At 44.9% G+C, this 14161-nt stretch overlaps 1 protein-coding gene across 1 annotated transcript; it reads left to right on the plus strand.

Moving 5' to 3' along the window:
* The first annotated feature begins 4312 nt into the window (after nucleotides 1-4312).
* LOC141072530 (gastrula zinc finger protein XlCGF66.1-like) lies at nucleotides 4313-13242 on the plus strand. The gene is made up of 5 exons (XM_073559802.1): nucleotides 4313-4694; nucleotides 9838-9987; nucleotides 10117-10296; nucleotides 10380-10503; nucleotides 13238-13242. Exons 2-5 carry the CDS (start codon nucleotides 9910-9912, stop codon nucleotides 13240-13242), a joined length of 387 nt encoding a protein of 128 aa, XP_073415903.1. The 5' UTR covers nucleotides 4313-4694; nucleotides 9838-9909.
* Nucleotides 13243-14161: the final 919 nt, after the last annotated feature.

The following is a 14161-nucleotide window of genomic DNA, read 5'->3' on the forward strand; positions in this document are numbered from 1 at the left end:
GAAAATGAACTCACAACGGTTTTGGCCGTTAGGGGAATCTCTTCCTCAGAGCTGCTCCCACCACCTTCCTGTTCCTCACGCCATGATGGGTCAAGGACCTCATCATCTACACTCCCCTCTTCAAACACCTGCTTCTCCTGGGTTGTCTCGCCAGCACCGTACGCAACAGAAAGTGGCACCTGTGTCTCATCATCATCTGATGCGTACTGAGGTGTGTTGCCCATAGGCACTGGCCCACCCGCCTCTTCAGATTCAGAGGGACAAACAAGTTGCGCATCACTGAATACTCCCTCTTCACATTCTGGAATGCTGCTTGGCTGGCCCCCTCTTTCCAAACCAACAGATTCTGAGAACAGAAGTAGAGACTGTGATGGCTCCTGTCCAGGGCTCTCTGACTGCCTGGGCACTTTGGCAGGTGGTGAAGAGACAGGTGGTTGCTCTTCGGTGCGCTGGCCCTGAGAGGATGTGGAAGTAATTGAAGTTGATGCGTTAGCTGCCATCCATCCGACAACGGCTTCAATTTGTTCCTCCCTCAGCAGTGGGGTACGGTGAGGTCCTACAAAGCTGCGCATAAAGGACTGTTGCCTGCTAAAACTGTGGGATGCTGACTCACTGGTGCCAACAGCAGGCACAGAATCCCCACGTTCTCTCCCTGCAGAATCCCCACGTCCTCTCCCTGCTGAAACTCCATGCCCACGGCCACGTGCCTTGCTCCCTGCCTTCTTCATCTTGCTAGACTGAGAAAGATAAGCAGAAAAGTACAAAGGGGCCCTTAGTGTGCTTACTCCTGAACAGCTGTTTTACGTTATAAGAAACACTAATTTTATGAAGTGTGTGTGTCGACTACACTTTAATGGGAGCTAATGTGGCCTACACAACTTTCAAATGTAGTGTTTGGTGAACTTTGTTGTTTTTTTTGGGGGAAAAAAAACTCAAAGGATGTGACCAAAGATTTGAAAGTGAGAGTATCACCAACTTTCCGGAGCTATTACAATGCAGGCAGGTAACCTACAATGCAAAAGATGAGGCTCCAAAAAAATTGGGTAATACTAATCTGGCTGCAACTGAAGGGCACAAGCCAGAAAAAAGGCTCCTCTATCTACTCCTATATAGTGTTTGCAACCAACCAATGTAGATGGATATGGATGGATGCACACTAATAGGAGAAGAAAAAATGAGCTGCAATTAAAGAAAAATATGTGTGAGGCAGTGACGCACGCTGAGCGGCCTACAACCAGACGTAGCTGCAGGACACACTACTCAGCATGAGCTGCACTCACACACAGTCAGAGACCTCTCAGACAGCCTAGAACAGTGCAGCTAAGTGGGCACTAGGACTGACAGGCTGCAGAAAGGCTCCGCTGTCTACTACTAGTGTTTGCAACCAACGTATATGGATACGGATGGAAGCACACTAGATAGAATTTAAGAAAAATAAGCATCTCAAAAAGAAAAATATGTATGAGGCAGCAGTGATGCACGCTGTGCGTCCTACAACCAGACGTGGCTGAAGGACCCACTCCACAGCGTGAGCTGCACTCACACAGCCCTTGCAGAGAGCTGTGAACACTGCTGCTAGGGAAAAGAAAGCTACAGTGGTGGTTTATGTAGCCTGGGTAAAGCACAATATGTTTAGTAGAATCGCTATTTCTAACTGTCCCTCACAGTCTTCAACAGCAGCCTGTCCCTAACTGAATTCACAGCAGAGTGACCAGAAATGGCGGTGGCTTTTACAGTGCATCATGACATCATTTCAGCAGCCAATCACAGCCATGCCAATAGTTAACATGCCTACATGCCTAACAGGATGTGCCCACACTTCTGAGGATTCCTATTGGCTGAATCAAAGCGAGCGGGCAGATAGCATTATGGGAACTTCCGATTCCGGTATCCAATATGAAAAAAGTATCGGAAGTCAGTATCGGAATTCCGATACAGTGAATATCGGCCGATACCCGATACTTGCGGTATCGGAAAGCTCAACACTAGTCATAAGTATTCAGACTCTTTGCCCAGTATTGAGTAGAAGCACCTTTTGAGTTAGTACAGCCATTAGTCTTCTTAGGAATGATGCAACAAGTTTTTCACAAGTTTTTCACACCTGGATTTTGGGATCCTCTGCCATTCTTCCTTGCAGGTCCTCTCCAGTTCCGTCAGGTTGGATGGTGAACATTGATGGACAGCCATTTTCAGGTCTCTCCAGAGATGATCAATTGAGTTTAGGTCAGGGCTCTGGCTGGGCCAGTCATGAATGGTCACAGAGTTGTTCTGAAGCCACTCCTTTGTTATTTTAGCTGCGTAGGGTCATTGTCTTGTTGGAAGGTGAACCTTCAGCCATGTCTGAGGTCCAGAGCACTCTGAAAGAGGTTTTCATCCAGTATATCTCTGTACTTGGCTGCATTCATGTTTCCTTCAATGGCAACCAGTTGTCCTGTCCCTGCAGCTGAAAAACACCCCCATAGCATGATGCTGCCTAATGATCAGTGCCTGGTTTTCTCTGCATATACTGCTTAGAATTATCACCAAAAAGTTCTATCTTATTTCTCATAGTCTGGGAGTTATTCATGTGTTTCTCAGCAAACTCTAAGCGTGCTTTCATATGTCTTGCAGTTCTCCCCAATTTCTAAATATCTAGAAAAAATTCTAACACCCCTTATAAAATTAACACCGTCCTTCTTATTGGACACAGGGACCTTTCTAGATATTATTCATAATTTAGGATCTATTCCACAGGAGGCCATCCTAGTCACATTCGACGTCAAAGACCTGTATACATCCATTCCTCATATGGAGGGTATCCAGTAGGTGCGGAGGCTACTTGAATTGTCTAAATTTCATCCAGAACAAATCAACCATTGTTGTGAACTACTGTCCATAGTGTTAACAAAGAATTTTTTCCTATTTGAGGATACGTACTATCTACAGACCAAGGGGACCGCTATGGGCTCAAATACTGCACATCCGTATGCAAATTGCTACGTAGCCCACTTGGAGGATTGTGTCATATATCGTGATGATCTCTTCCGCACTTATTCTATAGTGTGGAAGAGATACATTGACGATATTTTCTGTATCTGGGGTGGGCCACTTGATACACTACATTCCTTTTTTTTCCATGTTACAAACATCCTGGCAAGGCCTCAGTTTTACGATGACACATCATACCAATCAGATTAACTTCTTGGACACGTTAGTCATAAAAGACAACTTGGGTCATCTCTCCACCGATCTCTATAGGAAACCAACGGATCGGAATAGCTTGCTCCATTATGAGAGCTTCCATCTGACCAAAATGAAGAATGCAATTCCTAAATCTCAACTTAAAAGGGTTCAGAGGATAGTCTCAAACACAGAGGTTCAAGAAGCACGCATGAATGAGATGCGCACAAAATTTTTAGAGAGGGGTTATCCACCAAATATATTGAATAATTTAGATCTCCTCTCCCCTCCCAAACCCAAGGCAACTAACCGTATTGCATTTGTACATGATTATCATCCTCTAGTCTATCGGATACATTCAAGTATCAGACGCCACTGGCATCTCCTCACGACAGCCCACCCCAATGTAAGGGCCTTCAAAGAACCATTCCTCCCTTGTTTTAGGAGACCCCGCAATGTACGAGATATCCTAATTAAAGCAGATATAGGCTCACCCCGTCCCTCTATACAACAACGCTTTCTTAAAAATCCCAAATTTGGTACCTTCCCTTGCTTACAATGCACGCAGTGCAACAATATTCAGAAAAGAAACAGCTTTTATCACCCCCACACAGGCAAAAAGTATGACATTAGAGAGTATTATACCTATGATAGCTCTTTTGTGATATATATCATCAAATGTCCACGTGGCTTACTCTATGTGGGGGAAACTACACAACATATAAGGGATCGGATAGCTAAACATAAATCCACCATAAGGTGTAAAAATATGCTCCTCCCGGTCCCCCATCATTTTATCACTGCCGGCCATACCATCGCACAACTTAAGTTTCAAGTTGTAGAACAAATCCATCCGTCACGCAGGGGCGGTAACCGGATTAATATGTTAAAAAGAAGAGAGGCCTATTGGATCCACGAGCTGAATACCTTGGCACCCAAGGGGTTAAATAAGGATTATGATGTACAATCATTTCTTCAATCATGATTTAGCTATATCTTTATACGTGAGCCAGCACATGGCATTAAGGTTGATGAATGAGACAGTCTGTCCAGCATTTTCTTTATTGTACTTTGAGACATAGTATACCTTGTACCTGTTCACACTAAGCCTGCTTACCACATTCTAATCTGCTTTTATCTCTATTACAGAACCAACAATTGTGAATGTTCTTGAAATCACCGTCACCAGAACACTGAATTTCCTCTGCCGTCTTCTCTGGCACTTCCTGCAGCGGCGCCCCGGCGGTTACTATGGTAACCAAGGCACTACTCTGCACCTCCCCACATTCCGTCCTATTCTTCAGTGTTCAGCAGCTCATACAGGCAGACGTTCCCTGCTCACGCCCCCTTTCCATCATCACCCAGTGCCTGGAACGCATAATGATGTGAGTGGAGCGCACGCCGGCTCACTTCCGGTTGCACACTTCCACCCAGCCTCCATGTTCTCTCAGGGATATAAACCCTGACGCTCCCCACTGATATTGCGCTATTGATTCGCGGCGGATACCGCGTCCACCTGCCACAACTAAATCACGGTAAGACCTCATGGACACTCTTTTCACATTTACCATTATGGTTACTTAGCTGCTCATTATTATGTTCCCTTCTGTAGAGAGACGGCCTCCTGTGCCTCCTCACCCACCGGTATGTTATCCAGGAACTTCAATGCACACTCTTACCACGTGTTTTTCTTTGAGACTACAACAATACCTTTTCCCCTTAGGGTTTTTTCTCTTCATGCCCAGTCTTCCTGAGCTCACAGTACAGCCTTTGGTATGTGTCTCTCTTTATTTGCAGATCTTGGTCTCCACCATTGTTTCTTCTGACTACACATTATATAAACTATGTACACATGTGCTTTAATGTGCTGGATGTCTCTGCATATGATTATGATATATTCTGGTTTATCTACCCAGATACCTTGTATATACTTTCTTTATGTCACCTTTATATTTATTTTACTTTTTATGTTCCAACCCACAGTACATTGATGAAGGTCATAGACTGAAACGTCTGTATGTATGTACTGTATTAAAAATCACCTTTCTGCATCAGAATTCACGAGTGTGTGCCAAGTTTCTGTATTTTGCACTGAGGAGAGGCTTCCGTCGGGCCGCTCTGAAATAAAGGTTTGACTGGTGGAGGGCTTCATTGCTAGTTGATTTGTGGAACTTTCTCCCATCTCCCTACTGCATCTGTGGAGCTCAGCCACAGTGATCTTGGGGTTCTTTATCTCTCTCACCAAGACTCTCTTCCCATGATTGCTCAGTTTGGATGGACGGCCAGGTCTAGGAAGACTTCTGGTGGTCCCAAACTTCTTCCATTTAAGGATTATGGAGGTCACTGTGCTCTCAGGAACCTTGAGTACTGCAGAAATTATTTTGTAGCCTTGGCCAGATCTGTGCCTTGCCACAATTTTGTCTGAGCTCCTTGGCCAGTTCCTTTGACCTCATGATTCTCATTTGGTCTGACATGCGCTGTTAGGTCTTATATAGACACGTGTGCGGCTTTACAAATCAAGTCTTATCAGTTTAATTACACACAGCTGGACTCCAATGAAGGAGTAGAACCATCTCAAGGAGGATCACAAGAAAATGGACAGCATGTTACTTAAATATGAGTGTCTGAGCAAAGGGTCTGAATACTTATGACCATGTGATATTTCAGTTTTTCTTGCAAAAATTTCTACATTTCTGTTTTTTCAGTCAAGATGGGGTGCAGAGTGTACACTGAAGAGAAAAAATGAACTTTTTTGAATTTACCAAATGGCTGCAATGAAACAAAGAGTGAAAAATGTAAAGGGGTGTGAATACTTTCCAAACCCACTGTATGTACATTATAAATATATATATGTTTTCCATATAGTGATGGATATTTCTTGTTGCTGAAACTGATATTTTTTCCACTTTAAACCTTTTTTAAACCCCTCTGATCAGTGCGATCACACAACATACAAGCCTCTGATGGCTCCGGTGATGCCCTGTACTACTGTAGTGCCGTGTATCATCACTGCCTGTCAGTGTAATACTAACGGCCCCATACACATGAGATCAGAGTTGGCTGATCGGTCATTTGGCAGACGGCGATCTCTCCCGACTCCCCCATACACACAAATATTCCAGCTTTCCTGTGGTCTGTATGACAGAGTCGCCTCCAGACTCCTCTAGAGGAGGATTATCTACAGGAAGAACACACGGATTATCCTCTGAAATTCAGGATGCCAGATTCTTCTCTGCCCTGACATCATCTGTCGGGAGGCCCCCAAATACATTATATGGTCGACCAAACCCCCCGAAATCAGTGCTTTCATGGAACTTTAGTCTACTGTGTATGGGGGTGTAAGATGGGCGCCGGACGAGTCCTTGAGGGGAGATGTGTCATTGCAGCTCTTAGCTGCGGTGATATGAGCTCGGAAGAATGCTCCAGCACATATAGTGCTGAGAGAGTTATTAGGCCATTCCAGTGATGGGTGGGAATGACTGCTTACATGTCCCATTCCCAGGGGTGTAGTTTGGCAGATAAAATGGAGGATGAGTCTCTCAATCAGTGTCTGGCGCTGGAAATGTGCGGATCTCCTGTGTGTTGGTCTGTGCTAAGGCCTAATGAACTGGACACTATCCTGAGCGGGCATGCTCGAAGTTCGGGATCGCGTGTACGGCGCATGAGCGAACTCCTTACGTGTTCCTTCTGATTAGCTGCATGAGCGCATGCGCGGTTCAACGCATGCTCTGTTGATTTTCTCGGTGGCCATCTTTGAATCTCCCGGCGGTGCCCTCATTACTGACTTTGAGCTGAGCCTGCGCAGATGGAGGCCCTGAGGGACTTCCGCTTGCGTCACACGCCGGCCTCGGCACTTGGACATTATCATGATGATGTTCTCCAGCTGCTCTCTGGCAAATAGCACCATGTTAAGGTATTTATAAGACGCTCTCTCACACACTTTGCATTGCCCATGATGAAGCCAGGTCTCCTGGGGTAACGCGTCGGGCATCTTTTGGCCCCTGCCTCCCACACTACCCTGCTTATATTCAGCCCTCCCTGGATGTGTTACTCTGTTCAGGCGTATGTCTCCACTCTCTAGGGCTCAGGTTGTATCGGGCAGTCTGTTCTTTTTGCATCTTTGATCTATACTTTATATCTTGTATGTAGCAGTATGCCATTTTGGTGTGTTTTTTTGCAGCCCTGCAGCTTATATAGTATGGTACTCATATAATTTTATTGTGACTTGACAGGACTGTATTACACCATTATTGGCATGGTTTCCTGACTAAAGTGGTGTACTTGTATATTTATCACCTACAGATGGTTCCAGTGTGGGTTTAAGCAGGGGTTCTTTCTAACCCTTTTGGGGTTTTTTGTATTTCTCTCATTGCCTTGGTGCATTTTTTAATGTTTTTAATGCTTTCAGTGTGTTTTATAGTGTTTCAATAAAGGTGAATTTTACACTTCATTACAATTTGGTGATCCCTGTTGTGTACATGCTCTTTCCTCTTTTTGCATATTGTTATTAGCATGTACAGGTGATCCCTTGCAGTGGTGCCCTCCAGCCCCAGGTTTATACTATCGTAGTAATGTAATAAACTTCCAGTTGCTGGTATGTCACGACGGAACCGAGACAAATCAAAAGTTAAAGGATTTTATTTACAGGGATATGATAATCCTCGCAGGGAGAAAGCACTGGGGGGTTAAACTGGTTTTAAAGCAGTATATCAAACAGTCAAAAAGAGTAACCGTTAGAAACGGGTGTTCTTGGAACTTATCAGTCTGCTGAGTACTGGCTTGTAGGGTCGTCTTCTCCCGCATCGGCACCGTCAGCAGCGGCAGTTGTTGTCTCTCTAGTCGCTGTAGGCTCTGCAGTCTCTAAGGACACACAACAGGGGTCTTGGGGGTTAATGAAGAAGGGCAGGGGGAACACAAGGCATTCCGGGACCCCCTGCTTTGAGTCTATGCTTCAAAACTAGCAGTCTCTCCGCAGGTACGGTGCTCTGTGTCTCTATAAGTCTCTCAACAGGAGTCAGGGGATCTGCACTGACACCGCAGGTACCGGGGATGTGCACAGGGGTCACTGTCTCTGCATGGGGGTCAGAGCGCACCTCTCCAGTCACTGCAGGCTCTGGTCTCACGTACTCACAAGATGCAGTATCTCTGCACACTTAAAATAGAAAATCTTCTTAAAAGTCGGGGGGTCTTCTTATATGCAGTGTGTCATGTTATATGATGGGTCTGGAGCAATCTGCATATGGCGGGGGAGTGGTCCCGATGACGAAGGGAGGGTGTAAGGGGAGTTATCATCCCCTTTTACCTCATTGGTGGCAGCGGTGCTATCTGCGGTCTCTGTGCTGGGGATTGGCGGCTCCTCCATCTGCAGTGTGGTGGCTCTGTGCTGGGGGTCAGCAGCAGTGGCGGCTCCTCTTTGTCCAGTGCAGGGTCGCTGTGCTGGGGGGCGGCAGCGGCGGCTCTCTGTCCAGCGTCGGGACTCCTCCGGCATTTCCCCAAAGCCCGGAGGCCCAGGCAGCTCCATTGCTGCAATACGGTGGCCTCCGGAAAAATGGCCACCGGAGCCTGTGCATGCTGATTCAGATCTCGTCTCCCGAGATCTCGGGACAAGATCTGAATCTGAGCATACGTGGGCTCCGGCGGCCATTTTCCCCAGGCCACCACATCGCAGCAATGGCGCTGCCTTGGGCCTCTGGGCTTTGGGGAAATGCCGGAGGAGCCCCAACGCTGGACAGAGAGCCGCCGCTGCCGCCCCCCAGCCACGACCCCAAGCTGGACAAAGAGGAGCTGCGTCGACCCCCAGCACAGAGCCGCCACACTGCTGAAGGAGGAGCCGCCGCACTGCTGCCACCAGTGAGGTAAAAGAGGGATGGTAACACCACTTACACCCTCCCTTCTTCATCGGGACCACTCCCCCACCATATGCACCCGGCGTATAAGGCGACACCCCGCGTATAAGATGACCCCCGACTTTTTAGAAGATTTTCAGAGGTTAAAAAGTCATCTTATACGCCGGAAAATACGGTAGTTATTTCTCATGTCGCGTGTAATGAATATCTCCTGCAGTATTGCTAATGCCGATTCCAGTGTCGGTAATGAGACGAGAATGAGGCTAAGTGCACACGTTGCAGAAAATTTCTGCTTAAAAACCTGAATCCCTTCCCAGAAACCGCACCAATTTTTCCGCGGCGGTTTTTGCGCGGTTTTGATGCATTTTTGATGCGTTTTTTTCCGCAGCGGTTTCAAACCGCATGGAAGAAGCCAAAACCGCGGGAAAATCTGCAAAATTAGCATGCTGTGTTTTTTACCGCGATGTGGTTTTTTCGCGGTAAAAAGTGCAAAATGCATAGAAATGACTGGGAAGCTTATTTTTAGTGGTTTTATAGCAGTTTTATAGTGAAAACCGCGGTAAAAACCGCTAAAAAAACGCTGTGTTTGAACACAGCCTTAGCGTTATGGAAGATGAGTCTATGAGGAACGTGTTCAGCTGCCGACTCCGAGGAGGAAACTGCTTGTTGTCTGTGGCCTAAATATATAGGTTTTATTAGTAGATGTCAGGGAAGAAAACTAAACCCTGTAGAATAATAAATCTCCTCATATGTTTCCCTTATTATCTACAGTAATTGTATTATTACACAGGATTCTTATGATGTTACATCGGATCATCTTCTTCTCATTCAGGTCTCTACAATATCGGATCCTCTCAGTGGAGATCTTCTACAAAAGAGAATTTTCCTGACTTACCCATCAAGGATGGATATGGACAGAGACAAGATGGCGGAGAGGATATTACACCTCACCCTAGAGATCCTCTTCCGTCTCACTGGAGAGGTGAGAGATTCTGATGACGTCACATTACATCATTCTTATCTATGGGAATAACAGATGGACAGAACTGGAGAGGTGAGGACTCTGGGAATGTCTGTAGTGAGATTTATTAATGCGTCTCTCCATAACCAGGATTACACAGTGGTGAAGAAGACCTCTAGTGATCGCTGTCAGGACCTTGTGTCTGAGGGATGGGGAAGACCCCTGAGCCCAATCACGGGGCCTCCACCTCACCCCCTGATCCATGAGGACATCAATGACCAGAAGATCCTAGAGCTCATCTACAAGATGATTGAGCTGCTGACTGGAGAGGTGACACTGCTGGGAATGCTGGGACATTATACAGTAACACTATGAAGGGATCGGGGGGATGACGGTATCATTGTATGTGTCAGGTTCCTATAAGGTGCCAGGATATCGCTGTCTATTTTTCCATGGAGGAGTGGGAGTATTTAGAAGGACACAGAGATCTATGCAAGAACGTCATAATGGAGGTTCCCCAGCCCCTCACATCTCCAGGTAATAGACAGGACTAAATACACACGGCCTATAATTATCTGTATGTAGAGAATGAATTCAGTCCCTGTATGTGTTTCCTCCAGATCTATCCAGTAAGAGGACAACACCAGAGAGATGTCCCCGTCCTCTTCTTCCACAGGACTGTAACCAAGAAGATCCCAGTGCTCCTCAGGATCATCAGGTAGATGGAGAGAAGGTGTCAGGAGATCTCCCCTATGATGTGTAGACGGCTGTGAAGGTCTTGTGTCCAGTCTTGTTTTATCTCACCATCCTGTTAGCTCTTCTCTGATCTTGCACTCGCTTGTCAATGTTTTTTTGTAAATGTGGTGCCCAGAACTGGACACAGTGTTCCAGAAGAGATCTGACCAAGAAGGAGTAGAAGAGAATAATTATTTGACGTGATGTAGACTCTATACTTCTCTTAATACATCACAGAACTTGTGTTGGCAGTGGAGATTACTCACGATTCTCTCCAAGCGTGTGATAACAGAACTTGTTTTTTCAGGAACAATATATGATAAGCTTAATAGATCAGGAATAAATCATTTGTGTGTCTCTATCTGTGCAGCATCTACAGAAGGCTGCTTCAGTCATACACAGACACAGCAGGAAAACAGGAAATACAGTCTCATGCTCTCCCTGTGTAAGAGCCTCTGGGAGTTTTTTTTCAACTTTATAAACAGCATACAAAACTAGCAACTAAACACTCATACAACCAAACTCAACAACTACTTAACCCTGTTAGTCACATTGCGGTTCTGAAGTCCACAAACTTGGCTCTTGATAATGGCTTTGTCATGCCATCAGCTATCATCTTGTCAGACTCGCAATAAACAAACTGGAGTACACCACGTTCTACTAAGTCACGTAAGTGGTGATGTTTTACATCGATGTGCTTAGTCCTTGCATTAATCTTCTTACTGCTGGCAAGATAACTGTTGGTTGAGCTAATAGCTTGCCGAAATCTTCTAAAATTGGTTCAACCAAATTACATAAGCATAAGCAGCAGATATATATTCTGCTTCTGTTGAAGATAATGCGAATGACACATGTTTTCTGCTGGACTTCCAACTAAGAAATTGAATTTTCTCCTAACTTGAACCAGTAACCACTTGTTGACTTTCGATCACTTGAATCTCCAGCCCAATCTGCATCTACATAACCTCTGAGTGTGAGATCTCCTGACGCAAATATCTTAACATTTAACCTTTGAGTCTCTTTAAGATGTTGAAGAATTCTCTTAATTGCATTCCACTCTCTTTGGCGTGGCTTGCTTACACGTCGACAGAATTCCGACTGTGGCTGTGATATCCAGACGAGTAGTGGTTGCTATGTACAGAAGCTCCCCCACTGCTTGTCTGTAACTCTCACCCTTTGGCTTCTGACGTTCCAAACTGGTTTAGGATTGTGGAAATTTTAGAGCTTTGGTTGAGAAGAAAACTCCCATCTTCCTCTCTATGGATTTGGATTCCCAAATATGTCAGTTTTCCAAGGTCCTTAGTCTCAAAGTGCTGGTTGAGAATTTCACCTAGCTTTGCAATTTCTTTTTCATCTTGATGAGACATGATTACATCGTCTACATATAGGAGAAGATACATCCACTCCTTCGCTACATTTTTCGTATGCAAACATGGATCAGCTTGAGATCTTTTAAATCCTTCATCCATCAAGACTTTGTTCATATTCGAGTTCCAAGCTCTTGCCGACTGCTTAAGTCCATAGAGAGATTTTTGCATTTTTCAAACAAGGTGCTCTTAAACATAATAACATAGTTAGGCCGAAAAAAGACATTTGTCCATTCAGTTCAGCCTATATGCCATCAGAATAAATCCCCAGATCTACGTCCTTCTAAAGAACCTAATAACTGTAAGATACAATATTGTTACTCTCCAGGAAGACATCCAGGCCTCTCTTGAACCCCTCGACTGAGTTCACCATCACCACCTCCTCAGGCAAGGAATTCTTCACCCTTTTTAATAAACCCCTTGGGTTGGCTCATGTACAACTCTTCTTCAATGTCACCATGTATTTTTTTTTTTTTTTTTGAAAAAATGTTATGTGGTCAATTTGATTAGCGCTATGGCAATAGAGCACACTGCAATAAGTAGATAGTGAACAGCCTTTTATTAGACCACTACGCGTTTCGGCAGCGGATCGCTGCCTTCCTCAGGTGGATTTATCAATATCACCATGTAGGAAGGCTGTTTTGATGTCAAAATGTCTCACTGTCATCTGTTGAACTGCAGCTACGGACATTAAAGTTCTGAATATGGTTTGCTTCACAACTGCAGAAAATGTAGCATCATGATCTTCACCATACTTTTGCGACCAATCTTGCCTTAAACCATTAAACCAGTGAACGTTACCTTCATATTACAGTCATATTTGTTTTTGAAGACCCACTTACATCCGATAGCTCCTTTTCCTTGTGGTAGCTCAGTAAGCTCCCATGTCTGGAGTTGGTGAAGGGACTCCATCTCTTCATTAGCAGCATTTATCCACTTCTGCTTCTCGTGGACAGGCAGTTTTTACATCTGTTGCCATGACTTTAGCTCTGGTTCAGGAAGTGTTCTGATCATATAAGAAAGTCATCTAGCTGGGATACCTTTGTTTGGCCTTTCTGATCTCCTGACTGGAGGTTGACTTGGTTTTTCTGTGTCTTCCTTGGTGGCTTCAGAGCTTATCTTTTCGGCATCTGGGTTTGGTGACTGAGATTCTTGTTCTTGCTTCTCAGGTTGAATATCGGGTGTAACTTCATGGAATTTGAGCTTTACAGAGTTTTCATCAATCACTACATCTCTGCTGATTGTTGCTGTGTTGGTCTCTGGGTGTAGGATTCTGTATCCCTTTTGAGTTTCGCTATAGCCCACCAGGACTCCTTGCTTTGCGTGTGATTCCCACTTGGAACGTTTTTCTTTGGAAACATACACAAATGTTTTGCTTCCAAATATCCTGAGGTGCTTCAGGTTAGGCTTCTCGCAGTTCCATAGCTCATATGGAGTTTTATTTGTGGCTTTACCTGGCACTCTGTTTTGAAGATGGCAAGCTGTCATGATGGCTTCTACCCAATACGTTGTATGTAGATTCGCATCAAACAACATACTTCTTCCACTTTCACAGAGAGTACGGTTCTTTCTCAATGCAATGCCTTTATGTTCTGAGTTGTATGGAATGGTTGTCTGGAACACGATTCCATCCTTTTTCAAAATGGTTTGCACCTTACCACTTGTATATTCGGTTCCATTTTCGGCACGCACGGCTTTTGGCATTCTTCCAAATTTGTTAAACACTACAGCAAGATATTCTTCAAGTTTCTGTGGAACTTCATCCTTACTGAGAAGCAGGTAGGCGACTGTATATCTGGAGTAGTCATCAATAAATGTGAGAAAATATCTCATCTTGCGAGGAGTTTGAACACTCATTGGACCACATACATCTGTATGTATCAGATCTAGAGGCTGTGCAGATCTAGTGGTGCTTATTTTAGGAAAGGATTTTCTGGACATTTTCCCTGTAAGACAGCTAGTGCACTTCATCATTTGACTACACTGGTTGATTTCAATACCATTTGCAAGATTTGCTAGCTTCCTTACTGCTTCTGGGTTTCTGTGCCAAAAGACGTCTGTGCCGTACATGGATACAGTTCTTATGCAGATCT

The sequence above is a fragment of the Dendrobates tinctorius genome, unplaced genomic scaffold (genome assembly GCF_039654945.1).
Source record: "Dendrobates tinctorius isolate UK_male_01 unplaced genomic scaffold, ASM3965494v1 ptg000274l, whole genome shotgun sequence".
Classification (NCBI taxonomy): Eukaryota; Metazoa; Chordata; class Amphibia; order Anura; family Dendrobatidae; genus Dendrobates; species Dendrobates tinctorius.

Bases quoted from the DNA above. Each gene is read 5' to 3' on its own strand.
- LOC141072530 (XM_073559802.1), top strand. From the start codon at position 9,910: ATGGATATGGACAGAGACAAGATGGCGGAGAGGATATTACACCTCACC. The intron at 9,988-10,116 runs GTGAGAGATTCT...CTCCATAACCAG, and splicing joins TCTTCCGTCTCACTGGAGAG to GATTACACAGTGGTGAAGAA. The intron at 10,297-10,379 runs GTGACACTGCTG...TGTATGTGTCAG, and splicing joins TTGAGCTGCTGACTGGAGAG to GTTCCTATAAGGTGCCAGGA.